General features: G+C 42.3%; 1 protein-coding gene across 3 annotated transcripts in view; it reads left to right on the top strand.

Moving 5' to 3' along the window:
• TMEM132C (transmembrane protein 132C) overlaps positions 1 to 25,691 on the top strand; it is a 245,586-nt gene that overhangs the window by 59,108 nt on the left and 160,787 nt on the right. For all 3 annotated transcript variants that reach the window (XM_064169089.1, XM_064169090.1, XM_064169091.1), the window contains exon 2: positions 11,316 to 12,204. In XM_064169089.1, coding sequence (XP_064025159.1) covers positions 11,316 to 12,204 — 889 coding nt within the window. The remainder of the gene's footprint in view (positions 1 to 11,315; positions 12,205 to 25,691) is intronic.

Raw genomic sequence — 25,691 nt, 5'->3', positions numbered from 1 at the left:
AACTTCTTGAAGAGTAAAATTCTGCAGTGGTTCAGGCTGATCTGAGTCAGTAATTCCATGGTCTTTCTCTCTACAAATTAGATATTTCACAGTAAATTTGCATAGATTCCTGGAGATGCCAGGGAGTGGAGATGGAGGATCACAGGCTCACAGGATGTTAGGAGTTGGAAGGGACCCAAGGAGATCGAGTCCAACCCTCCTGCCAGAGCAGGACAATACTATCTAACACAGATCATAGAGAAACACATCCAGACAGGCCTTGAAAGTCTACATAGAAGGAGATCCCACAACCTCTCAGGGAAGCCTATTCCAGTGCTCTGTGAGCCTTGCAGTAAATAAGTTCCCCTTTGTGTTGAGGTGGAACCTCTTTTACTGCAGCTTACACCCATTGCTCCTTGTCCTAAGGATCTTGGTTCCTTCTCAGACAAGCTAACAGACTAGAGTCTAATTTTGGAAGCATTTGCTACCTTGCCTTGTTAAGTTTCGTACATTAATAGTAAGACTCTTAGACTGAATTATCTTCTTAGACTGTCCTGCTCTGGTGCTTTCACCTAACAGATGCAGTGTAACACCACTGTCTCCTGCTTTGTGTGCCACATGCAGCTCGTTGGATTTATCTGTGTAACACCACTATGTTCTGTGGTCTGTGTTCTGTCTCCCAGGCAGCTAACCAGCCATATTGTCATGTGGTGTGACACTACCTTAGGCAGTCATCAAAATCTTTTGTGTGGTTCTATCTGTAGATCTTAAACACTGAAAAGTGCATTGAGAGGTCTACTACCAAGCTTGAGCTTTGTTTGCAGATTCTGAACCCAAATAAAGGCAAAACAAGGGACTGGACAACAGGTAGTGAGCAGGGTGATGGAAATAGTTTTTGCTAATCATGTTTTTCTTCTTTTAAAAAGTAAAACACTCTTCCAAGACCGTAAGATAGGAAGCTGAAAGGTTTATTGAAGACATTTGTTTAAAACTACCACTAATCTAGGTCACATACCCCTTCAGTCAGTTATCAGCTCTCCTCTATAAATGTTCTCATTATGATGACAGGCCTATGGAAGGTGTTGTTGATGAAATGAAAACGCTGTCCAGGAGGGGTTTTGCTCTGTTGCAAGTTTCTAGGGGTTGCCAATGTGTAGTCTGTGGGAGCATGGCAAGCTGTCAGCCATATGAACAAGAAGTCAGAGAATCCATGTGACAGTTGGTACATTATTTGGCCTAAAGATAATTTGGATCGCCTGTAAAACACAGGGTGCTTATCACAGAATTTCTTAGGTTGGGAAAGACCTCCAAAATCATCGAGTGCAGTCATTAGTTTCACACTGACAAGGCCTTGACTAAACCAAATCCCTCTGCACAACATCTAAGCGCTATGAATTGTGATGGCTGGAAAGGACCACCAGGATCAGCCAGTCCAACCTTCATCCCAGCAGCCTTCATCACTAGACCACAGCCTCGAGCACCACAGCCACTCTCCTTTTAAACACCTCCAAGGATGGTGACTCCACCACCTCCCTGGGCAGCCTGTTCCAGTGCCTGACCACCCACTCAGTAAAGAATTTCCTCCCAACATCCAACCTAAACCTCCCCTGGTGGGAGGTTTAGACCTTTCTCTTCAACTTGGAATATTCACTGCTCAGCTATTTAATCAATATTAACATTAAATAAATTCTTATGTTGAAGAAGAGGCCATATAAGGCTAAAACCTTATTTTATCATTTCCAGTGGTGTTGGGCTTCCTGGTGTACTTTAAATCCATGATCTTGAAAACCGTTCTTTCCCAGATATAACAACCAAACCTGCACAGGTCAGGAAATCCTGTTGCTGGAAAGTGTTTCTGTTTGCTTTCATTAAATTGTTGGCTGTTTGCAGGAGAAAGTTTAAATTGCCCAACCTCTTGAAAAAGAAATGATGGTGCTTCTGACATGGTTGTCAGTTACAGTATCATAGTATCAACAATGTCGATGTGTAAAAGGTATTTTGGAATGGGAGGGTTAGGTCAGTGGATCCCTGTGTCAGATGAGTCTAAAGATGTCTGACTTCTCTGCCTAGCCTTCACAGAAACCCCTGGAAAACTCAATTTAATTACGCTGACTGTTCCTTATCTAGATGGTGGGAAAAAATCTTCCATCTGTTGTATATTTGACTGCTGAGGTGGTTAATAGGTCTGGGAATAGTTTATTTCATGGCAGAGTCCAGGACCCGGAGAAATACAGGCCCTGAAACATGAGATGTCAGTTATGAACATGTCAAGATGTGTGCCAAAAGTACATTATTAACCCCAGGGAAAGCCTGGTCCAGGTCTGATGGTAAGAAATCCTTTTTTTTTTTTTTTGTTTTACTTTCAGCCTTGGCACATTTCAGTGCCAGGTTGCACCTAGCTCTTTGAGTGCTATCCCTTGTATTTGTGTAATGCAGAGCACCACGAAGACTAGATCTCAGTGTGGGCCTTTTGGCACTAATGCAATACAGAGTCCTGCTGTTTGTGTTGCTGGTTGGCTTTAGTTTTAATTATCTTCTAAAAATGTACCTATTGACAGCAAAAAAAAATATTCTCTCTTTTTCTTACTGATTGTAGTGGGAAAGGCTTTGTAATTCATGCATTGAATCCTCTTTGTTCTCTTCCTACACCTATGCAGCTGCGTGGATCTGAGCACTACTCATACAGTGCTTTGTACTCTTGGTCCTTGTTGATTTTTGTGGCAGTGGAGAGTGCTGAGCAAATTGCACCATTCAGGCTTTAGGACCCTAATCTCTTTTTAAACAAGGAGCCTGTGTAAAGCAATTTAATGTCTAAACAGAGGAGTGAGTGCCTATCAGCATCTAACAAAGACAGCAGAGGAAAGCACAGTGCTATTTAAAACTAGAGGAAGGGACACAGGGCAAGGAACTGATACCCTGCCAAGGCAAAAAACATTTGTTTCGTGTTTGGAACTTATGTGTTCTTATAATAAAAATAAAACAAAAAACTTACTTTTCTTACACTTTAATTTTAGTTATTTTTTCTATTTGTGATATTTATGTGACTGATTGTTGTGACATTCTGGCTAAGATATAATCTTCTGTGAGGATTTTAGTCATCTCGTAGGACTAAAATGGAGACATCCTCTGTCTTTAATCTGGTTGTGCTACCATGAGAGTTAGACCTCTTCAGCAGGGTCTTCAACAGGATATAAACAGTCCAGATCTCTGAAAAGTTACTGGTGAAGTTCAGAAACTTTGACCATATTCTTTATTCCCTGCTTTCTGACTTCCACTGGGTTATTTTTACTTACTGTAGAGAAAGAAGGGAAAAACTCACCCAAGAAATGCCTGTGTTTTACCTAGTCTTTTGTCTGATGAATTCAATGTGTTTCCTAATCATAAGTCAATCAAATGTAGTGATAGCTTCTCTCATTTCATTGCTGGAGAAGCTGGGTTGCAGAGGCTTCCTATGGCAAACATGTTTTTGATGGAGCTGGGAACAAACTCTGGTGTCCTAAATCCTCCTCTTCTCTATAGCAATCAGACAAAATCAGCTTAAGCGTTGTTTGCTTTAGACGTCTGGTGCTGACACAGTGAATGAATACAGAATCCATGGAGTTTACAACAATGATGCAAACAGCATTGGAACGAAAGGCCATCATATGACATTTTACCTGCTGTATGTTGCTCACAGGACACTGACATTTGCAGCTTCTGGCAAGAGGAAGAAAGCCTGAGTACCTGAATGGTGTCTTTAGAGAAGGTTTCCAAACCTTATCTCTTAACAAAAGCTTTCATTAGCGAGAATTTGAGTTCCAGATACTTAACTTCGATTCTAAACAGCAAACGAGCTTAAATATGTCATCTGGCCTCAGCAGCACAGGCAGTCAGTAATGTCAGCAGGAGTGATTTCTGGAACCTTCACTGACCTTTGCGCATACACTGCTGTTTTACAGACTTTTAAGGTCATCAACCAGTCTGAGAAAAGAGTTTATAGATTTCAGCACTGAATGTCAGGCAGTCTTTGACTAACACATCTCAGTCATGTGAACTGGGCGGCAAGAGAGAAGGCAAGCTTGAAATAAAAGGATATTTTGGGATTCCTGCAGTTAAACGGTGAGATAGACACAACAGCAGCCATCATAACCTGGAGCTTGTAGACTGTCATGGAAAGAGTAAGAAAACTGCACATCAGAAATGAGTTTCCAAAGTTTTTCTTGGTGTTTTTTTGTTCCAAACGAGACTTTAAAGGTTCCCTTTCCTGTTTGTGACTGGGCTGTAAATTGTGAAACAGCTGTTTGTGCTTTATATGCGTGTCTGTTGTGTCAGTAATCCTGAAGAAAATGGAACAACCTGGCAGATGTTGGATAATGCTTTATAATGCAGAGCTCTAATCCTGGTTTCTAATAGATAAATACCAAAACAAGGAGTTTTACATGTAGTTAATGACATTACTCTAGATGGTCTGCATGTCTTTCCAAACATTCAAATCATCAGTTGGGCCTCTGTGCCTTCCTCCCTGGCAATGAGTTCTATCATCTAGTCACACACTGTATGAAGCATATTTTTAATCCCTTAGAATTCCCATAATGTAGTTTCAGTGACTGTGCCTTTGGGTTTGGGTTTTAAAGAAGAGCAGGTGCTCCTGGTGTACCTTTCTTCATTTATTGCTTTAGCTACGTTGTCATTTTCCTGACAGTTCTGAAATGACTCTGTTCTGCCTGTGCTGGAGAAGAATGGGGCAAGTGTTCAGTTCTGTGCTAAATCCACACATATCTGCTGAGCTTCAGTGAAGATTTCGCTGCGGTAACAATAGAAAGGATAATTTCATCAAGGCTTTGTGTATATGAGAGAAGCCTATTTAACAGATTATTGTTGCACTTTTTATTTAACAGTATGCTGAATGAAATAAGTTAACCTGTCCAACTGAAATAAAATATGAAATTTAGTCAGAAAACATGATTATTCTAGAATGGTTTAGCTTAGAAGGGACTTTAAAGATCATCTAGTTCCAAACCCCTACCATAGGCAGATAACATGTTCCACTAGACAAGGTTGCTCAAAGCAGGGCCTCTGGGTGGATCTTTTTGGGCTCCATGGACTTGTGTATCTTCAGGATCCTTAAGTGGTCATGAATCCACTGTTACAGTGGGCAGATCTTCCTTTTCTCACTCCCCACCTGTGTCTTCTGGAGCTTGGGTGATGCAGCCAGAACCCTTGTCAGTAACCACTGAGACAATGTAGTCATTGAGCTCTTCAGCCTTTTCCATATCCATCATGATCAAGCCTCCATTCTCCTTTTGGAGAGGCCCTGCATCTTCCTTGACTGCCTTTTTACTTTTGGTATACCTGAAGAAATTCTTCTTATTCCTCTTGATGTCCCTGGCCAAGTTTAACTCTCTCCACGCTCTTGCTTTCCTAACCTGATTTCTGACTGCTTGGAGAGTTTCTTTGTAGTGATCTCTTTCTTTTTTTTTACCTAAGTCTTAGAAGAACCTTGTCCAGCCATGCTGGCCTCCTGGAACTCTTGCCTGCCTTCTTCCATCTTGGAAGACACTGCTTCTGGGTTTGGAGAAGATGCTTCTTGAATCCTGACCAGCTTTCTTAGGCCCTTCTTCCCTCCAGGGCTTTATCCCCTGACACTCTGCCAAGCAGATCCTTGAGGAGGATGAAGTCTGCTGTCTCGAAATCCAGAGCAGTGAGTTTGCTTTGCCTTGAGGATCTTAAGCTCTGTCATTCCATGGTCGCAGTAGTCAAGGCTGTCCTTAAGTTTCACATCACTCACCAGCCCCTCCTTGTCGGTGAAGACCAAATGCGGCACAGCACCTTCTCTTGTGGGTTTCTTTATCACCTGGAAGAGTGATAGAGTGCCTTTTGAGGGCCATACAAAGTGCAGATAAAGCTTTCACATTACTCTTCCTTTGCATAGGCAGATGTTTTCTGCTTCTCACTGACTTGCTCTGGCTAGGAGCCTTCTGGCTGAGGGGACAGGCAGATGGCTTCCTTGAAGGCACGGTGGCTCATCAAACATCAGTCAGCTAAGATGCATGGCCACTGGCCAGTAATCTCCCACCCACAACCTAAACCCTTAATTCCAAGTCCAAAGGAAAGTTGCTTCAAACCAATCTCATAAAAGAATGGCTTTAAAATACTAAGCTTTTATGACCATTCCAGTGAATCCAGCACCCAGGGCTCCAGCTCCATATGCAATACCCCTGAAGAAAATTCCCCTTACAAAGGAATCCAAGAAATAATAATGATACAGATCAGAATTTATCATTTCCTATCCAGCTCCAAAACTGAACTTGCTAGGTTACAGGAATTTGAGCTGGTCTGTCACACTGGAGCCAGTGATGTGCTTAACAGATGCTGTTTTGGGTTCAGATGAAGTGCTGCAGAGGCATATGATGCCAGAAGAAGGATTAAAAAGTCAGCAGGCTGTTACAAAGGAGGAGTAATTACTTGTAAGCCTTAACTTTTGTTCTTGGCTAATACCAGCTTTGTTTGATGGCTCTTAATCTTTTCCATGCTGGATTTCATTTCTGGGTAACTTGTACCTGTTGTTTGGTAAGGCAGAAGAGTAAAGCACTTGCTGCCTACTTGCAAATCAGGTCTGATGTAATCGGAGTTAGTCTCCAGAACAGAAACATCTTTCTCCCTTTTTCCTTTCTTACCTTTGCCCATATTCATCATTTGCATTTCAGTTTGTAAGGGCCTCATGAAATGGGAGTTTCACTTACCTGAACCCAACTGGAAAGCCAACAAGCATCATTCTTTAAGGATCAGGACTCTTAGATCCAGCATTTTGGATAACAAGTTGACCATGGCACAGCAATTCCCAAGAAGGCTGATGGGATCCTGGGGTGTATTGGGAATAGTGTGTCCAGCAGATCAAGGGAGGTTCTCCTCCCCCTCTACTCTGCCCTGATGAGACCTCATCTTGAATACTGTGTTCAGTTTTGGGCTCCCCAGTTTAAGAGGGACAGGGATCTGCTGGAGACAGTCCAGTGGAGAGCTATGAGAATGATTAGGAACTGGTGGGCATGGCTTATGAGGAGAGTCTGAGAGACTTGGGAGTTTTTAGTCTGGAAAAGAGAAGACTTAGAGGGGATTTGATAAATGTTTATAAATATCTGAAGGCTGGGGATCAGGAGGGGGGACAGGCTCTGCTCACTGTTCCCCATGATAGGACAAGAAGCAACGGGTGTAAGTTGCAGCAAAAGAGGTTCCACCTCAACACAAGGGGAACTTCTTTACTGTAAGGGTCACAGAGCACTGGAACAGGCTCCTCAGAGAGGTTGTGGGGTCTCCTTCTCTGGAGACTTTCAAGGCCTGTTTGGATGTGTCCTTGTGTGATCTGTGTTGGACAGTATTGTCCTACTCTGGCGGGGGGGTTGGACTCGATGATCTCCTTGGCTCCCTTCCAACCCCTGACATCCTGTGAGTCTGTGATTTTCCCAGGATACTGACATCCTTCCCTTACACAGTTAAACAGTCTGAGGAAGTTCAGCTCTCATGGTGTAAGTTCTGTTTGTATAAATGCGCTTAGAGCACTGCTGACACAGAGCCCCAGTTCCATTTCACTGATAGAACTGTGCCCACTTTAGACACTGAAGTGGCAGTGAAATGTTGCTCCCACAGGTGGTACTGTCATAGGGATAAAATGCTTTAATTTGCACCTTCCTTTAACATAAACCACTGGAAAGGTGTTTCAGAGGTTGAGCTGAAAGAAAGTTTAAACTGGAGAAATCTTTTACCAAGCACCTGAAAGCACTCATGGGCATGGCTGCCTTTTTCCTTGTTTTTTTCTTCCTCCAGCAAGCAGTTCATTTATTTTTTTCAGACAGGCAAAGTAATCTCATGTTTAAAGATTATTTAAAATAATAACCTGTTCTATGAAACTCAGCAAAGCCTTGGCATTCCTCTTTAAATAGATTCTCTGATAAATTAAAAGACTTTGTAGCTGAGCTGATCAAGCATACAGGAACGTTCTCTGAAAACATTGGTAATTAATTACACCAAGACATGAAGGTTACTGGGTAGAGATGAAGAGTATAGAACAAATCACTTAAATGATGGTCTATAGTTGCTGATGCACATGATTTGGGTTCTGAAATAAAATGGACAATTTTAACTCTCAGTTTTATCAGTAAAAGGCTTGAAGTGCTTAAATAAATTGTCTGAAGTACAGCCATCAGTATAGAAATAGAGCACTCCATTATCTGTGGCAGGAAAGTGGGTGGAAGTCGTCAGACTACAATAAAAAGAGTGAAGCTTTTTCTTCTTTCTGCTGTCAGTCTGACCACATAAGTTTTGCTGTTGCTTTCAGCTTATTAAAGCAGAAGTTGCATAGCTTTTTCTCTTAGTATTGGGCCAAGTCTTGCATACCTCAGCCACGTGATTGATCTGAGATAAATGGGGTGCCTGTGAAAATGAGACCTCAGTCTGTCTGAGGACAATGTGCTACGTGAAGTCCTGGGAGTTTCAGGAAAACAGCTGTTCAGTTTCAAGCATAGGTCCTGAGCAACAGCCCTTGGAAATCAGAGGGCTTCATTCGTCTCCACAGCCTGCTGAGTTTATTTCTGTTTTTTGCAGCTCTCTTCCAAAGATTCTCCCTTGGGTAGCAGTGGTGCCAAACTCAGCATGTCTCTAGTCTTGGAAACACTTCAGCAAAATATACCTGTGTGCTCAAGTCAGGTACTGCCTGTGCTTGCTTTAACTAGAGCAAGCTGTCCTAAATTCTTGGCCCTTGGCCTGAGACAGGGAGATACCTGATAAAGAAATGGTAACGATTTGTCAAATCAAATTCAGTAGCCAGACTGACCAGAAGAAGCTGATTTCTCTTGTAGTGTTTTTGAAAGAGTGGTGGTATCAATCGTGTCAGTATCCATGGTTGCTCTTTGGAAGGACTGCACCAAACATCAGCAGCCTCATCCAGGGCAAGTAAAGGAGTTTAGAGAGGAAAGTGAGACCAAACTGCTGCTGTTTTACTGAAACAAGTTCTTGCTTTCTTCCTGGGCCAGAAGAAATATGTGAACTTTGCTGGTTTTTTCAAAAGGTCCGTGGTCCATAGTGGATCTTCTTTGCGTTCCTTATTTAAGTGTAACGGCAATTTTGGATGTAACCTGAAGAGATTCATCTTTCAGGTTGGCTAAGGGGAAATCAGTCAGCTCAGGAGGTGGCATTTGTAGATTCCTTTCAAGCAGAATCTATGCCAAGGATTGGAGACTTGCAGGATTGTAATGGTGCTGATCTGATGTTGTGTTTTAAATGTGAATGCACTTGGCAGAGAAGGTGTTGTGCTGACTCCCTACATGCTGGTGTTTCATTGAGAGGCCTCTTACCCTCTTCTCTTCTTGCCTTTTAATTTTTCAGTTAGTTACTTATTTTTGTCCACTCCTTGCAGTTTGCTTATTTAGGGGAACTAATTCTACCATCCATGAATTAAACATGAGTGAACATGTCTTAATTTCTTATTTCAAATTTATGGCTGCCATCCTCAGGGAGTTCTGTTTTCCCTCTCCTCTGTGTTTGTTCCTTTCCTTTTTCCTTAATTGCCTAACACCTGCTTTCCAGAGCAGTCTGTAAGCTAGCACCAGTGGTGCCGGTGCCCTAGTGGTGTGCACACCCAACAGGACTGTAGTGATGCAGTCTGTCAGCAGTAGTCATTTGGTGTAATGACAAATATTGATTAGTTATTAATTGAAAACATTTACTGGAGTTTGGCTAGGTAATTAGCATGCTAGCAGCCAGATATGCTAGAAGGAGAGCGAGTCTGTTATTTGCAAATCCTCAAGCTGCAGACCTTTGTGAGAAAGCTGCTGAGAGTCTCTCTGTAGGGCTTTGTAGGTGTTCCTGCGTAGTATGCACTGTCCTTATCATTGCTTTTCTTCTTTAAAGGAGTCAAACTTAGAACCTTAAATCCTGGCTGATAGAATTCCCCAAAGACTTTAAAACTGAGGGCAAGGTCTGCTTTTAAATACTAAGTGCAGTTTAACACTAGAAGCATCATCCTTCACTTACATGCTGTACCTACAGTTAATCTTTTCAGTATGTTAGGAAGAGGGGCTGTGGGTAGTATTATATAATCCTCATGTATTTTAACTGTGTTCTCTGTTGTTGCCTACCTTAATTTAGGTAATTTTATCTTTTGGCAATCATTATTAATCTTTATAACAGGAAAATAAGACTTAAGTCAAAAGAAATCTGACACTCAGCTGAAACCTGAGATCAGCCAAGTATATACTGATTTCTGTCTGCATTTTATATGTTAATACTCATTGAAATATTTCTATCCTCTGATGGGCATCTGCAGTTAAATAACTTTGAAGGCTGAGCTACTGATTATTTGAAACTAGAGAGGTGCAGACCATAGATGCAGTAATATGAGAGGAAGGTTCTTTTGATGGAGAAAGAGAGGGAAATGTGGGACTGGTGGTGTGTGTCTATATCAGCTCTTAGAAAAGCAGCTTCTGTCTGTAGGACAGGAAACTACCTTAGATCTCTTGGCCAGTGTCCTGCAGGAGCAATGATTAGCAGTCCTTCGGAGGCTGAGGTTCAGTGAGGCAAACTGACATTTCAAATGCCTTGTCCGTGCTGTAACTGAGCAGAAACATGGGAAAGGCAGGAGGGAAGTTTCTAGGTGGGCAGAAAGTTTAAAAGGGGATGGCAATGAAAGTAGAAAATGAAATAGGTGAATAAATCAATATGAAATAGAATAGCTCAATGAAATAATGACCAGAAAAAGAATGGGGAAGGTGAGCACGTGTTTACTTATGGAATTGCTTTTGGAAGGCTTTGACTTTGATTTATGGCCAATCCTTAAGAGAATTGGTTGTGCATACTTACACAAGCTTTGCTTGAACTTCTGTTAGAGAGGTGAGACATGGCATAGGAGTGACAAGAAACCTGTTTGTTTCTCATCTAAGCCATAGTCAGAATATTCAATGAGTGTTCTATAGATTAGGTACATATTAGTAAAGCACTGCAGCAGTTCAGTACAGCCATGGGGAGTGGCTGGTGGGAGAAGCACTACTGTGTGAGCCTTCTTCCTGCTTCCTCTATGGTTACACATACCTGGTGATGGTGAAGACATCCATTTGTACATCACCTGTGTCACAAAACATTTCTCACAGTTAAATGCAAGGCTGCATTAAAGCCTGTTCTGTTGTTTGTTGGTTTTGTTTGGTCAGGGTTTTTTTTTCTCCTTTTGTGAATGTAATGTAAAGAAGAATTAGCTACATCCGAACATTTTTGCACCCTTTTTTTTTTTTTTTTGCATGAATTAATGGGTTTCTCTAGCTTATAACTACAAGCAGCTCTACTCTAACTTGCATCACCTTTTCTCTTATCAGTGACAGACTGCCGAGGGGTCTCGGACAATAATCAGAGATTTTCTTCATTACCAACATACCTACCTGTCAGCTATCGGATCTTCAGTGCTGAGACCACTTTCTTTCTCAAGGAAGCCAACCAGGACTTTATGAGAAATTCCAGTTTGCAGTCCAGAGTGGAGTCATTCTTCCCATATAAAGCCAAGAGACCACCTATATTAAATGCCAGCTATGGACCTTTTTCTGTGGAACAAGTCGTGCCCCAGGACCTAATGTTAACTTCCAACTTTTTTGGATCTGCAAACAAATTTACTTATAACTGGAAACTTCAGGCCTACATAATGAGCAACAAGATTTACCTGAGCAAGCCCAAAGTCCAGGTCCTGTTCTACATCGTGGGCCGGGACTGGGATGACTACAGCACCACGGAACGGCTGCCCTGCCTGCGGGTGTTTGCCTTCCGAGAGACGCGGGAAGTCAGAGGCAGCTGCAGGCTGAAAGGGGACCTGGGGCTGTGTGTGGCAGAGCTGGAGCTCCTGCCAAGCTGGTTTAACCCCCCTACGGTTGTCACGGGCCGCAAGAAATCACCGGAGCAGTTTGAAGGGAGCCCTGTGGAGCTTTACTATACTATTCAACCGGGAGATGAGAAGGGAGAGTGTACTGCAGAGGATATAAGGAAGGGAAATGCTATCCGGCCAGGAAAAGATGGGGTGGATGAAACCATGTCTCACTTGCAGAGGATTGGATCTGTCAGCCTCTATCGAGGCCAGGAGACCTCTCGGCTAACGGAGCTGCGGCTGGATAACAGCATTGTTGTCTGGCTGCCCTCGAAGCCTGTCAAGCAAGGAGAGATTGTGAACGTTTATGTGACGATTGCCAACAACTCCACAGTGGATCAGTTCATCCTCAGGTACAGTAGGTTGTTTATGCATGCTTCTAATGTGGTAGCACACACAGATGTTGAGGACGTGGGATGAATCTCAACCAGTTTGAAGTTAATCTGCACTGAAGGTTGTTCCTAGGCCTTAAGGTACATTATTTTCCTCCTCGAAGGCTGTGAATAGGATGGAAAGCCTCCATCACTAGGAGTCTTTTACCATGTATGCCATGCCATTTATCCCATGCCCACGTTATGCAACAATGAACAAAATGGCAGTTTGCTGCTTTAGTTGGACCATTTCTGTGCACTGACAAACAGTGAGGAACCAGAAAAGATCTCTGCTTTACAGGGCTTTTAAAATCAGGTTTTTATTGCGCAGGCATAGAGCTTAAACTTAGCAAAACTTCAATTACCTTTCAATTGTAAAGCGCTCTCGTGGTGATTTGCCTCTCCCACATAGAGTGGTTTTGTTATGTGAGCTCTTGAGAGAGGTGTTTTAACTATCTGCTGGTAGTTAAGTAGGGTTTGTCTTTGCCAGCAGGTCTACCTTTTAAAGTAAGGCCCAATGTGTTTGATATTGGTGTTGATTGGAAGGGACTGTTAGAAGTGGGTGCCATTGTTTTGGACAGGAGCAGCTAATACAAGACCTGGGAACACAATAACTGCCTCACTGGGTCAGATCGCTTTCTTTTCATTTTCTCCTTTAGCAGTTTCCCTACTGATCAGATGAAAATCCTTGGAGGATGAAAAAGACTGGGAAACTTGTTAATCAGTGAAATATTTGATGTATCTCTTTTTTTATTATTCCTTGTTACCAGGCTTAAAATTCAAGGGAAATTTCCACGGTGATAAGCAACAATTGCTCTTTAAAGCCTCAGGGAATCAGAGTTTCCCAAAAAGATTCTGCACATGAAAGTATTTATTTCTAAGGCTTATATGAATTAGATTAATACATAGTTGACAACTACCCAGGAGAATAGCCTTTAGAACAGGAAGTGTCGCTTGGCAGATAAAAGGCTTTTATTTTAAAAAAGAGGGATTTTAGACATCCCAGAATTGTTCTGATGTTTGCAGCTTTAAGTTGGCGAGATAATCTCCCAGACACCTGTTTGTGAGTGAAACCTCTGTTATAAAAGTCTTTTCTGACATTTTTGCTTCTCTTTTATTGAAAATCCTTTTCCACAAAACAGCAGAAACAGAATACTTTGCCTGTAACAAGCCTATCTGTGGTGAAAAAAAGAACCCAAAGGCAGTGAACTGGGTGTGTGAGAGGCTGATGGGAGAGGGGGATCACCCTTTGAAGGTCTATGTCACAGTCCTGATTTTCCTGAAAAGTGATTGAAGATAAACAAGCTTGCTGAAATCTGGCCATGTATTTCTTTGCTCAGAAATGAATGTGACTGCCTGGGCAGGGCTATCATTGGAAAGCTGAGAGGTGCAAAAGCGATGGTAACGTGGGACATCAGTGCTTGCTGTTATGGACAGAATGGATTTGCTTTGGTTTTAAGAATAGGTGACTGCTTTCTTTGAAGTGAATAGTCTGACATTTGTTGGTGTATTGGTTATTCTGTGTTATCACAAATCCAGAGCTCAGGTTGTGTTCTGTTGCTGAAACATCCTTTTGGTGAACAGGGGATTTGCATTTAAAAAACCCCCAACCATAAACCCCCAACAAAACAAAAAAAAAAAAAAGGAAAGCCCCTTTGAACTGAACACAAGAAGCTGAAGAAACCAAGGATGTGTTGTTGTTTTGTTTCAAATTGCCTCCATTAGTGTGGGGTAGGTGGTCAGTGTCTTGAGATCTAGTGTAGAGCTTAGTCACGGTCTAAAATTGACACTTCAGTGTGCTTCCTTCTGTTCACCACTAAGGGTAAGAAAATCAATGTGGTGCTTCAAAGCAGTCTTGATTTTGAAAACTTTGTCTTCCAGGCATGTCAGTCTCTTGTATCTACCAAAGATGCTGATGCGTGCTGTTGTTAAGGCTTCGGGTGAAAGCCTTGCTTAATGTGTACAGGAGGGCAATTCCATGTAGAACAAAAGGGAATGGTTTTAAACTGTTTTCCTGACCACTGCAATAGGAAGGGAGAGCTGATATCCACTGGTGACAGTCATGTGGCACCAACCCATGAATCATCAACTTGGTGGCCCGTTCTGCTGGCTGCAAAGGTTGGTGGCCAAGGGCAAGTGAAAAGTTGGAAAAGCCAAGATGAGGTTACTGCTTTTGTGATGATAAAAATATGGTATCTTCAGTGAATCATCCTGGGTGTGTGAGACTATGGGATTTGATCTGGGAATCTGTGGGGTGTTTGTATCTCAAAGGGGAAAAAAACCATGTGAATACAGCAGCCAGTGCATGTGCTGGGTCTGCCTAGGGGCTTCTTTAACCTTCTCCATGGCCATTTGCCTGGTTAGACAGAGGCCTGTATGCTCTTAGACTCAGGAGTTCCCAGCAAAGCAATCCCTACATCCTATGACATGCATTCACATTTAATCATCCTAAAGAAAAACACACCACACATTATCCCCAGGCGTAGTGGATTTGTTTATTTTTTGCTTCTTGTATATTATTCATTGAAGTGTTGCAGCATCCAGTGCTGAAGCAAACAGCATGTGATCATTGCTTTGATGAAGGGGGGGAGAAATAATAGTTACAAATCTTCTCTGGCAAGAGGAAAGTAGACTGGTCTAAATGACCTCATATCCACAAATCATTGCAATTGAAACTGTGTTCTTAAATTGTGTCTTAATTCAGAATCCTATTACTGTATCTATAAATCTATCAGCCCAGGAACACCAGTAAAGTCAAAGAGAATGACTGATATGACAGGGAGTGAAGGGAATTATGCATGGTAGTACATTAACACAGTAGGAGCACTGTGTGAATAAACACAGATCTTCCTTTCTTGCATCTGACTAGCACAGAGCTATTGTGAAAGCAGTTCAGACAATACCGATAGGTTACAGGATGGAGGCTGTGTTAACGGACCTGTTCCTGTCCTTCTGTGTCACCTCTCTTCCAACCTTGGTGATACTGTGATACTCTGTTACATCTTTACACGTGTTATCTATAAAGTAGAAAATGCAAACAGTTGGTCAGCAGTTGGGGTGGGAAGCCTGTGGCATTCTGTTCCTATAAGACTTTGACATCCTCTGATGGAAGGAGTTTCATGTTTGCTGTGTATTATCAGTCATAGTATAAATGGGAATAGCTTGATAACGGACCTGAAGAAATAGAGAAGGGGGAAGAAAATGCTGCACTGCATTGCTACTGTTAGGAAGGTTTTCTGGGGTCCTCAGAGAGAGAAGAACTACACTTACTGCTGACTACTTACCTCTAGTAGCTGGGTAAACTATGAGCAAGAAAAAAAGTAGTGTCACTATGGGACAGAAAGGCAACAAACTAGCAGCATTTAAAATAAGGATCACTTAGGTCTTCTGTGAACTTCCCAGAGCTGTTACAAGTAAACATCACTGTCTTCAGCAGACCTACCACAATTGATTGTCACTTCACCATGTGTGTGCGTATGCTTTTCTAATCAGAGGCATCATTTTGGGTGTACAGTCTGTGAGGGTTAAAAAACAAGAGCCTTAAGGCAAGACCCTGTCCTTGAATGCTTTTATGAATTGCCCTCATACCCAGCAGGCTACAAATAAGGGGGGAAAATCATAACCATACTAAAAATAAACTATTCTTGCGAGATTAACATTCAGAAAGTGACACATTGCTGCATGTATATGCTGAGGCACTCACAGGTAAGTAGGAAGCTGGGCACAATTTCTGTTTGTAGTACTGGGGAGTTGGTGGGTTGAATGCGTTAGGCAGCTTTGCAAAGGCTGGCCTGTGTGCATTGCTGTGTTTGTAGCTTTAAATACTTTTGTAGCTACTACACCATTAAAAGATATTTCTGTCTGTTTACTGTGATGTGACATGCCACATTTGATCTGGCAGAGCACTGTACAGCACAGGGCTGAGGCAAAAGGTGTGGGAGTGCTAAGTGATTTTGTTTTCTGCTACTCTGCTGGGCAGTAGCTAATCTCTAACTCACTCTAGAAGGTGCTGAACCATCAGCTAACCCGATTTACAGGAGATATTGAGCAGGATAAGTAAAGGGAAAGAGGATGAAGTTGTTACTTGCCCTAAGTGGAGAAGAGAGGTGAAAAACAGTAGTACTTTCCCCCCTCAGGCTTCTTTGTACATCTCGTTGCAGTACACTTCATTGCACCTGTAGAGTGCTACCAAATTAACTTTGTCCAGCAAACAAATCAGCCTAAGACTATGGGCAATTAGTACTGATAATAAATCTACAAATTGGAAGAAGGCTAAAGAATAAATGTAGTGAGGAAAGCTATTAAACCCATCAGCTGAGGCAGCTTTATATGTCAGTTCCTAATGAGTACTGACAGCAGTACTGCTCTAGGTAATTCTGAGAGGAGCTAAAAACCCAGAGGAGGATGCATACGGAGTAGCTCTACGGAATGGCTAGATAGTTATGATCATAACATCAGTGTGCTGCTTGGAAAGCTCACTCCTTCAAAACCTAGAGTGTGATCTGGCCATAAATAATAATTTTGGAGGAAAAGGTGAATCTCCAGCACTAAATCTGCCTGTTCTGCATGGAAGACCTGTGTGATCCTCCCTAGGGAGTGAACCACTCGGAGCTGTCTGTGCTTGGCACTGCCCTCGGCTCTTCTACTTGCCATATATAAAAGAAAAAACAGTAGTAACATTTTTGGGCAATTGCTGTTTCATTTTAGAAAGTGGCATTTTAATTTTACCTTATGATGAAGTCACCTTCAGTACTATAAAACCTGTGCTTAAGTTATTGTTTTTTTTTAGTTTTTACTGCTGTGGGGTGGTGTTAGCATCACTGCAAATGCAAGTGTCACAAGTGTGACTTTAATGACTAACTGAAGCTGGAGTTAACCACAATATATGAAACCAAAACCAGAGATGAGTCCATTCTGTGTTGTGTGTTAACCCATAATTCAGGACATCTTATCTCAAGTATCTATTTCCTGCAGTAAATGGGATGTTGATGAAGAGTGTGATTTATGTGCATATATATATTTTAAACTCTAACCTATTTCGTAGTAGATTTAAAGTAGTAGTTTAGTCTTTGTTGTACACTAATCATAGAGTTGTAATGGTTGGTAAGGACTTACAAAGGTCATCTGGTCCAGCTGCCCTGCTGTAAGGGACATGATCTGTTAGAGCAGGTTGCCCAGAGCCCTGTCAAGCCTGACCTTGAATATCTCCAAGGATGGGACTACCTCCCTGAGCAACCGCTACCCTCATGGTAAAGAACTTGTTCCAAATATCCAGCCTAAATCTGCTCTTCTCTAATTTCAAAGCATTGCCCCTGATCCTTTGTAAACAGTCTCTCTCCAACCTTCAGGTACTCCCTGGAGTCTTCTCTTCTCCAGGCTGAACAACTCCAGCTCCCTCAGCCTGTCCTTTTTGTAGGGTACTCCAGCCCCTTGATCACTTTTGTGGCCCTCCCCTGGACCTGCTCCAGACCTGGTTTCTTTTCCAGTGTTACCTTTGGCATATCATTTGATGTCTGCTTACGTGTTCATCTTCTCAGGTTGCTTGCTTCTACTATGCACAATTCAGGGTGGAGGCTGTGCTGTGTGTGCATCAGTCAGTACCACAAGCCTTGATCACCGTGAGGCATCTCTATGTTACGTAATACAGGCAACAGTAAATCATACAGAAGTTGTTACACTGGGGATGATGGTTTTTGCAAGTAACAAAGTGTACTAGCACTTTGCAAGTGCTTTGTTAAGACTTCTCCAAAGTAAATGTGTGCTTAAAAATTCATAGCAATCATCTGGTATAATTTTTTATGTTCTGCTTCAGTAAGCAATGGGAACACAGTCTGCTGAAGCACTTCTCATTGTCATCTACTAGAGAGTATGACAGGCTAAAAGTAAAAGGGGAAATATTTCCCAGTGTAACTTTAAAAGAAAGGCATTTGTGATGTAGAAAATACTTTTTCAATGAGGAAAATGTGTTAATGATGGTTTGGGAATGGTATCACACTACAGCTTGATTTCATTATCCCTCAGCAGGCACTTTTCATGGGCATCAGTTTCCTACCAGAGACAGCTGTGTCCTCCAAGCAGATGACTCATTCTCAGCAAGGTGAAGCTAGCGAGGATGTTGTTTAAATAGACGTTGTGAGAAGATGCTTCTCATCAGAACAAGTGAGGAGATGAAGAACTCACTTGAGTCTGTGGTAGCAGTGAGTCAGGTTTGGAAAGCATTTTTAAAGAACCTGATTATTAACTTGAGATCAAAGGTACCTAGGCAAAGGAAAGCAGGCACTCTTCCCCTTTTGAAAGAAGTAGTGCTTCAGAAACCTTCTGAACACTTCTACTGATGTCTCCAATGTAGTGTACTCTTAAGTACTGAGAACAAGCTATGGATTTGTTGGGTTAAGACTGAGTCTGTGTTCCTTAAATTGGAAGATGTTTGCTGATTGACCATGACAGAGTCACTGGAGCACAGCTTTGCAACCATAGAACCAGGAAGAGACAGACCCTGATGTGTTCAAGAGCTGTGCAGTGAAGTTCAGAGATGCCCATAGGATACTGAGCACCAAGAATCAAATATGGTAGCTTTCCTTTTGAAAACATCATCCTTAATACCTTGACCAGCTGCCTGGAGAGCAGAATTCCTATCATGCACAAGTCTTCCAGAATTAACTAAACCAAGAGTGTAATACTTGCAGGGATTTTCTTTGTGTTGTGAAAGGCATTTCCAAAATGTGTGCTCAGTTGAAGTCTGTCGGTTCTTTGAGCTACATTCAGGGCTATCACCACATGATAGTCAGCCTTCCTGCTAATACCTACATTTTCCCAGGTGCAGACTAAGACATGGAATACAATCAGTCAAGCACAAACAAACCTGAGCTATATATGTAGTTTGTATTATACCTTTATATAGCTCAACTATAAAAGCTTTCTCTCGTATGTTGACTGGGAAAGCAGAAGGAATTGATGGGGGCCATTGTAGGGCCTGATCGTAACTGAAAGAGAACTACCTTGTAGTAGCCTTCCAGTATCTGAAGGGGGCCTATGGGAGGGCTGGGGAGGGACTATATACAAGGTCTTATAATGATAGCATGAAGAGGAATGGGTTTAAACTGGCAGAGGGGAGATTTAAACTGGAATTTAGGAAGAAGTTCTTTACAGTGAGGGTGGTGAAACACTGGCACAGGTTGCCCAGGGAGGTTGTGATTGCTCCCTCCCTGGAGATGTTCAAGGCCAGGCTGGATGAGGCTTTGAGCAATCTGCTCCAGTGGGAGGTGTCCCTGCCTATGGCGGGGTTGGGGGGATGTATGTTGGAACTAGATGATCTTTGAGGTCACTTCCAACCTAAACCATTCTCTGACTGTAAAATGATTGTGTCAGGAGTCAGCCTGAGACTTCCTAGTCTCAGGACTTGCTGCTGCAGGCGCTGGAGCTGAAGGTTTTGGTTAAACTTTGGCAATTTAATCTGCATATCTTTAAGAAAGTTCATACTACAGTGTCTTGTTAATATCCCCTCATGTAAGTTTTCCTTCCCATCCCCTTTAGTCTGAACAAATTGATGAAATCATTCCTGCCTTCTTTTCCAAGTACCCTGTAACATGTGTTGCTAAATTCACACTGATGTCTTTTGGCTCTTGTCCTGTTTTGAGAGGCTGCTTGGAGGTACAGTGTGTCTCCTGCTCACCTCTTCTCTACCTGACCTTTGCAAAAGCCTCTGAATGTGCAAGGCTGCTTAAAGATGAGATAAGGCACCTCTACTTAATTTCTATTTAGATTATTAGCCACTTGTGTGACTCGAGTTACAACAGTTAATTAAATCCTTGGTTACTTGCCTAATTAGAAACAATGGTGGCTCATTAAAAGATCATACCATATAAACCCCAGTCCTCCCAAACCAGCAGTAGGAAGGGAAATCTCATACTACTGGGAGTGGATTTTATTTGAAGCAAGATAATGTTTTCTGCCTGTCTGGAAAGGGCTGTGATCTGATGCATTAGGGAATCTCCTGGGAATCCTCAATGTGATTATCTGACAAGCTGTTGGGTTCCAAGGCCACTATAAGTAAGCAAATGTGTGAGCCTGTAGGTCTGAATGGAAATGAGTATCCCTAAGAAAAATTGCATGACAAGGCTTTTAAACCTAGGGCATCTGTTAAAGCTGTAAAGGCAGTAGTGTCTTGCTGGGGTGCTACTGGGGAGGGGAATTGGCAAGCCATAGCTTCAAGGCTTGCAGGGGGCAGGATTTGGAATGGAGTGGAAATATGGGGAGTAATCCAAGAGTAGGTATTGTAAAATTGGATGGGTTTATCTGTATTGTTTTATTGGTGCTTGTGAGGCTCATTATTCAAGACAGAAACTGTCAGAGTGATTGAATTTCCTGTTTTGGCAGGCTGCTGCTCCTCTCTCATGACAGCACATACTCAACTTGTTTATGTGCTCTTATGGCACTTCACAGCTGAAACTTCCACAGCAGAAGTGGGGACGACAGCAAGTGCTGCTTTGCACTTAAGGGTTAATTCTGCAGAATGCTGAGCTTTCCTATAATTCCTATTTTGAGCCTCATTTCCTTTGGGACCCCACTGGGGTGCTCTCTATTTCCTTGAAATCCTACCCTACGCTGTGTGTTCTGCCTCTGCAGAGAGGTGTGTGCTGTTGTGTGCAGTATTCTTTTGAAGAGAAACTTGCATTTCTGTAGATTTTCAGTGCACAGAAAATCTGATTAATTCATAGTTTAGATGAGACTGAGTTAAAAAGAAATTCAGCATCTTCTTCTGTTTGTTTGTCTGGTTCCTGGTGTGTTACAAAATGTCTCTATTAACAAAGCTGCTGGGGGGTTAATTTGCACTAACAGCCTAATCATCTCCAACAGCATCATTTTAGGTTTTCATATTGCTGCTTAGATCAGCAAGACTAGAGAAAAGACAACTTGAGAAATGGTGCATATCTTAGGAAAGAAAAGGAAAAAACCCAGAAATTGGGGAGGAAGCATTTCATAGCCCTCTGCATTCTCAGCTGTCACACTGCTTAAAAAGATTTGCTCATTCTTACAAGCTCTGGCTCTAAGATGTAAGCCTTGATTTCCAAAGTGCTATGAGACTGAGCTCTTTGTACAAGAGAGACAGGCTCATTAAGGGGAAGATGTGGTACTTATGCACCCAAGTCTAGAGCTCAGTTCTTCAACCTCCCTGATTAGTCGTTAAACAGAACACAGAAATAGTTGTGGATCACGAATCACAGCTTGGTTTTACAGATGAGAGAGTGCCTGGTATTCCAGATTATAAAGACATACTCGGTCTGTCACTTGCCCCAGGAGTAAGGGGAAGGCAGTTCAGTGCTACAGGTGATCATTAAAGCACAAATGTTGTTCCTCACCAGCCTAAGGGAGCTCCTTATTTGGCATATTGGACGTTTGTGGATGCTATTTTGAGGAAAGAGTTTTCCTATGGATTGCATAGCTGCCGAGTGTGCTTTGAGCTTTAGAAAGCATTAGGTGCTGTGATGCTAATTGCTGGAGTCACTGAGTCACTTGGTGTGCCTGCTTTCATCAGGTTGTAGAAATACCAGCACTAGCAACAAAAATATTTTCTTGCTTGAGGTTATGTCTAGCTTAGAAAAAGCTCTGATTGCATAGAGAATTCTTCCTATGGAAACACCAACCCACAGCAGGAAGCTGTCACTTCGGAACATACCCAGATTCAGTCCTGTCGAAAGTAGTGAGACTATTCACAGGCTTTAGGCTGCTTTTTATTCCTCGAGGCATTCATGAAGGGCCATGTTAGCAGGTGCCTCTGCTTTTCTTTCCCATAGGAGCCTGATTACAGTGCTCCAGTAGGAAGGAACGGCCAAACCTCTTTTTGTGTGTGTGGTGGTGTTGGTTAGATGATGATAACAGCAGACAATGTACACTTACATGTATGGTCGTGTTATTTTCTGAGACAGCAGATGATGAAAGGATGATGTAGTAATTCATTTATCTACTCAGCAGACTGTGAAGAGAACAGAGCTTGTCTGAATGGAGGGGCTCAGGGCAAACAGAAGAGCAGAGAGCAGGTGGTGTTAGACGAGTCAGCAGTAGTGGCAGGAGGGCTGCCCAACCTTACACGTAACATCGTGGTGGCATTCAACCCAGGGATTTGGACCCTCGACACTGGGCTTTGATTTACTGAGTGGTGGCATGTGAAAGTGGTGATTCCAGACCAAAGGAGTTTAGTTTCACAACAAACTCTCTGAAGGGAAGTTAGAGCAACCTTATGGCCTGCATCTGTTAGGGTCTGAGCTAGGTGACATTGATCTTCAAAGCAATTCCCCGGTGACTTTGGTGAAGTGTTAGTATCTTCTATCCAACTGTTCAACTATCTTCTATCCAATTGTTCAAAGCCCATGAAAGGGTATTGCAAGTGGCAGTACAGCTTGGACAGAAACACCTGAAGATGATGTTTAATCTCCATTTTCTAAGGCTCTAGAGTTCTGTTTAAGAATGTTTCTCTTATCTGCCTGAGACAGTGCTTTTTTACTTAACACTGGGCAAAAATATTGACACAGTTGAGCAAAGATTTTATCAGCTGGCTACAGACAGTGTCAGCTGGTTAATTTTGATATTTTCTGAAGGCTCTTTAGAGAAATCTAAAAGTAGTGTGTCTCATCTCCCTTCGTGCTACCGATGTGCTGTCCTCTATACTTTGCATTCTTCTAACTTTCATAGTAGCTCAGGTGATGTGTACTTTGTCCATTGCTATGGTAACAGCTAGGCTTTTTTTTTTCTTACTCAAAGTAAACATTGACATAAAAACCACTGTAATGTGTTCTTTTGATTCATCCTGTACACCTAATGGACGACAGAACTGCAAATATGTCATGATTGTAATGGATAGAGAGCAATAAACTGGAAGTCTCCTGCTCTGGCATATAACTGGTTTCGCCTTTCACCACAGGCATGATTTTATGTCAGCTACTTCAACACTGTTTTTACTCCTACCCATGTTTAATTACATTTCAAATACTTCAGAGTGGAAGCAGTCCCTGACTGCGTGTTGCTGAGTGCTTAAGGGAGATGGGATCTAATAGCAGATGAGGCATGCTAACTTTGTTTTTGCTCTTAAACAGCTCCATTTTGAAGTTGAATTGATCCCATGAACTTTTGGCAGTTGTTCAGAATCCCTCCTCTCCCTTTTGCTGAATGCTAATGGTGGGAGTAGCAATTCTTTTCCTGTATTAATACCTCTATTTTGCTGCCTCAAAAATACACAGATGTCTCATGGAGAGCTGTGTGAAACTGTGGTAGCCTCAGTCTGCTCCATGAGTTTCTCTTAGCCAGTTGCCATCAAATGAGAGCTCCTGGAGAAGCTGTGTGGAGTGATGCAAATGCAGAAAGAGGAGTTAAGAGTTCCCCCCTTGCAGCAGGAGAGTGAATTTTCTCCCAGCCTTAACCACCAGCAGCCTCTGTCCTTAACATTGAGGAGAGCTGTTAGGTCTCACCCTTCTTGAAAGGGAAAATGCTCTTGGAAATAGTCTTTTGCGAGTGTTTTCTAGGGTTTTCTCAGCTCCCTATCGCAACTATCTGATAAATGTAGCAATTATCTTTTTTGGCTTAGAGAACAACAAAAAAGAAAATATCTACAGGAAGAGGCTTGTGTGTTTTGTGTTTCTTTCTACAGGCTTTTAGAGTGATTCAGATGGAACCTCATTAGAAACCTTTACAGCCCTCTCAGGTTCATCTCTATTAACTGTTACAGGGATTTCCCATGAGGGAATGACTCTGTACCATCTTCCACTAAAATCAAGCACAATTTAGTCTGATAGACCATTCTGTTAGGAGTGATGACATCAAAAATGCTATGTATGGATAGCAGCATTTGCAGGAGTGAAGCTCTAAGCCTCGGTTCTGCAAGAGAATCTGCTCCTGCACTTACTTTGACCACAGCACACACAGCATAAACACAAGTAGTAAATCATAGAATCAACGAGGTTGGGAGAGACCTCCAAGATCATCCAATCCAACCTAGCACCCAGCCCTGGCCCATCAACTAGACCATGGCACTAAGTGCCTCATCCAGGCTTTGCTTGAACACCTCCAGAGATGGTGACTCCACCACCTCCCTGGGCAGCCCATTCCAATGCCAATCACTCTCTCTGTGAAGAACTTCCTCCTAACATCCAGCCTAGACCTCCCCTGGCACAGCTTGAGACTGTGTCCCCTTGTTCTGTTGCTAGTTGTCTGGGAGAAGAGACCAACCCCACCTGGCTACAACCTCCCTTCATGTAGTTTTAGACAGCAATGAGGTCTGCCCTGAGCCTCCTCTTCTCCAGGCTAAACACCCCCAGCTCCCTCAGCTTCTCTTCATAGGGTTTGTGTTCCAGGCCCCTCACCAGCTTTGTCGCCCTTCTCTGGACACATTCCAGCACCTCAACATCTCTCTTGAATTGAGGAGCCCAGAACTGGACACAATACTCAAGGTGTGGCCTCACCAGTGTTGAGTACAGGGGAAGAATAACCTCATTCACATACTGGCTTTGTGAAGTGATGTTTGATCCTGCAGATGGGAATGTGCTCTCTACTGCAACAAATACTGTTGAGAGGGGTTTAATTGCTTACCTATTTGATAGGGATTAGATGATGATTTCCTGGTGCTTCTGTGAAGTGATTTTTATATAACAGACTCAGTTAGCTACTTTTCAAATATTACTGGTTATTCTGGTTTGGGGCTAGCACTCCTTTCATCCCTGGTAGTAAAGCTAAGAGCAGAAGGTGTCATTTTTGGGGTTGCCTTGCCTCACATTGTGCAGTAGGCATATTAGGTAAGAAGGCTCAATAGAAAGAGCCACAACAACTCTCTTGTTCTCACAGTGCTAAATGAGAGTGAGTCATGACTAGATCCTGGCGATTCCTGGGAATGGGAAATGGTCAAGAACTTCTTGTTCTGGGAAGCTCTGATTGTTCAGAAAGGCAGTGATTGTCTTGCTGCTTTGCATAATTATATCTGCCTCCACATATCCCACTGCTGCTCATTTCTCTTATGTCTTTTCATTTAAGTCTGGGCTATTCAAGGAGGAAATTTAACAGATTCGTGGCAGGAGCAAGTGAACATCCATGAATCCTTCTCTGCTCCAAAAAACTCTTGATGGATAAGGAATGTTACTTTGATAATTGTTTAAAGGGTGCCTAAGGGCTAGCTATGATTTGTCTTTTTGCCGAATACTCAGTTACTAATTCAGAGTCAGAAGCATGAAAGAAGAGGAGGAAATTCAAAAGCTTTGTAGTAATTGAGTCTGTACAAACAAAAGAACATTAGTTGTTAAAAATCACAGTTGCTGCTCTGAAATGTACTCAAGTGTTCAGTGGATAACTGTTTTTGTCTTTTATTTCTCTTTACTGCAAATGCAAAATAGAAAGGGAAATAAGAACCACAAACTGAGTTCAACTCAATCTGAATATGGTCTGAGGGGAAAAAAATGGTGAACTATTCTCTGTTCCATTTTAGAGCT

The sequence above is a fragment of the Pogoniulus pusillus genome, chromosome 30 (assembly GCF_015220805.1).
Source record: "Pogoniulus pusillus isolate bPogPus1 chromosome 30, bPogPus1.pri, whole genome shotgun sequence".
Taxonomy (NCBI): domain Eukaryota; kingdom Metazoa; phylum Chordata; class Aves; order Piciformes; family Lybiidae; genus Pogoniulus; species Pogoniulus pusillus.
The sequence above is the reverse complement of the archived record's forward strand: the minus strand, read 5'-3'. Positions and strand labels throughout refer to the sequence as shown.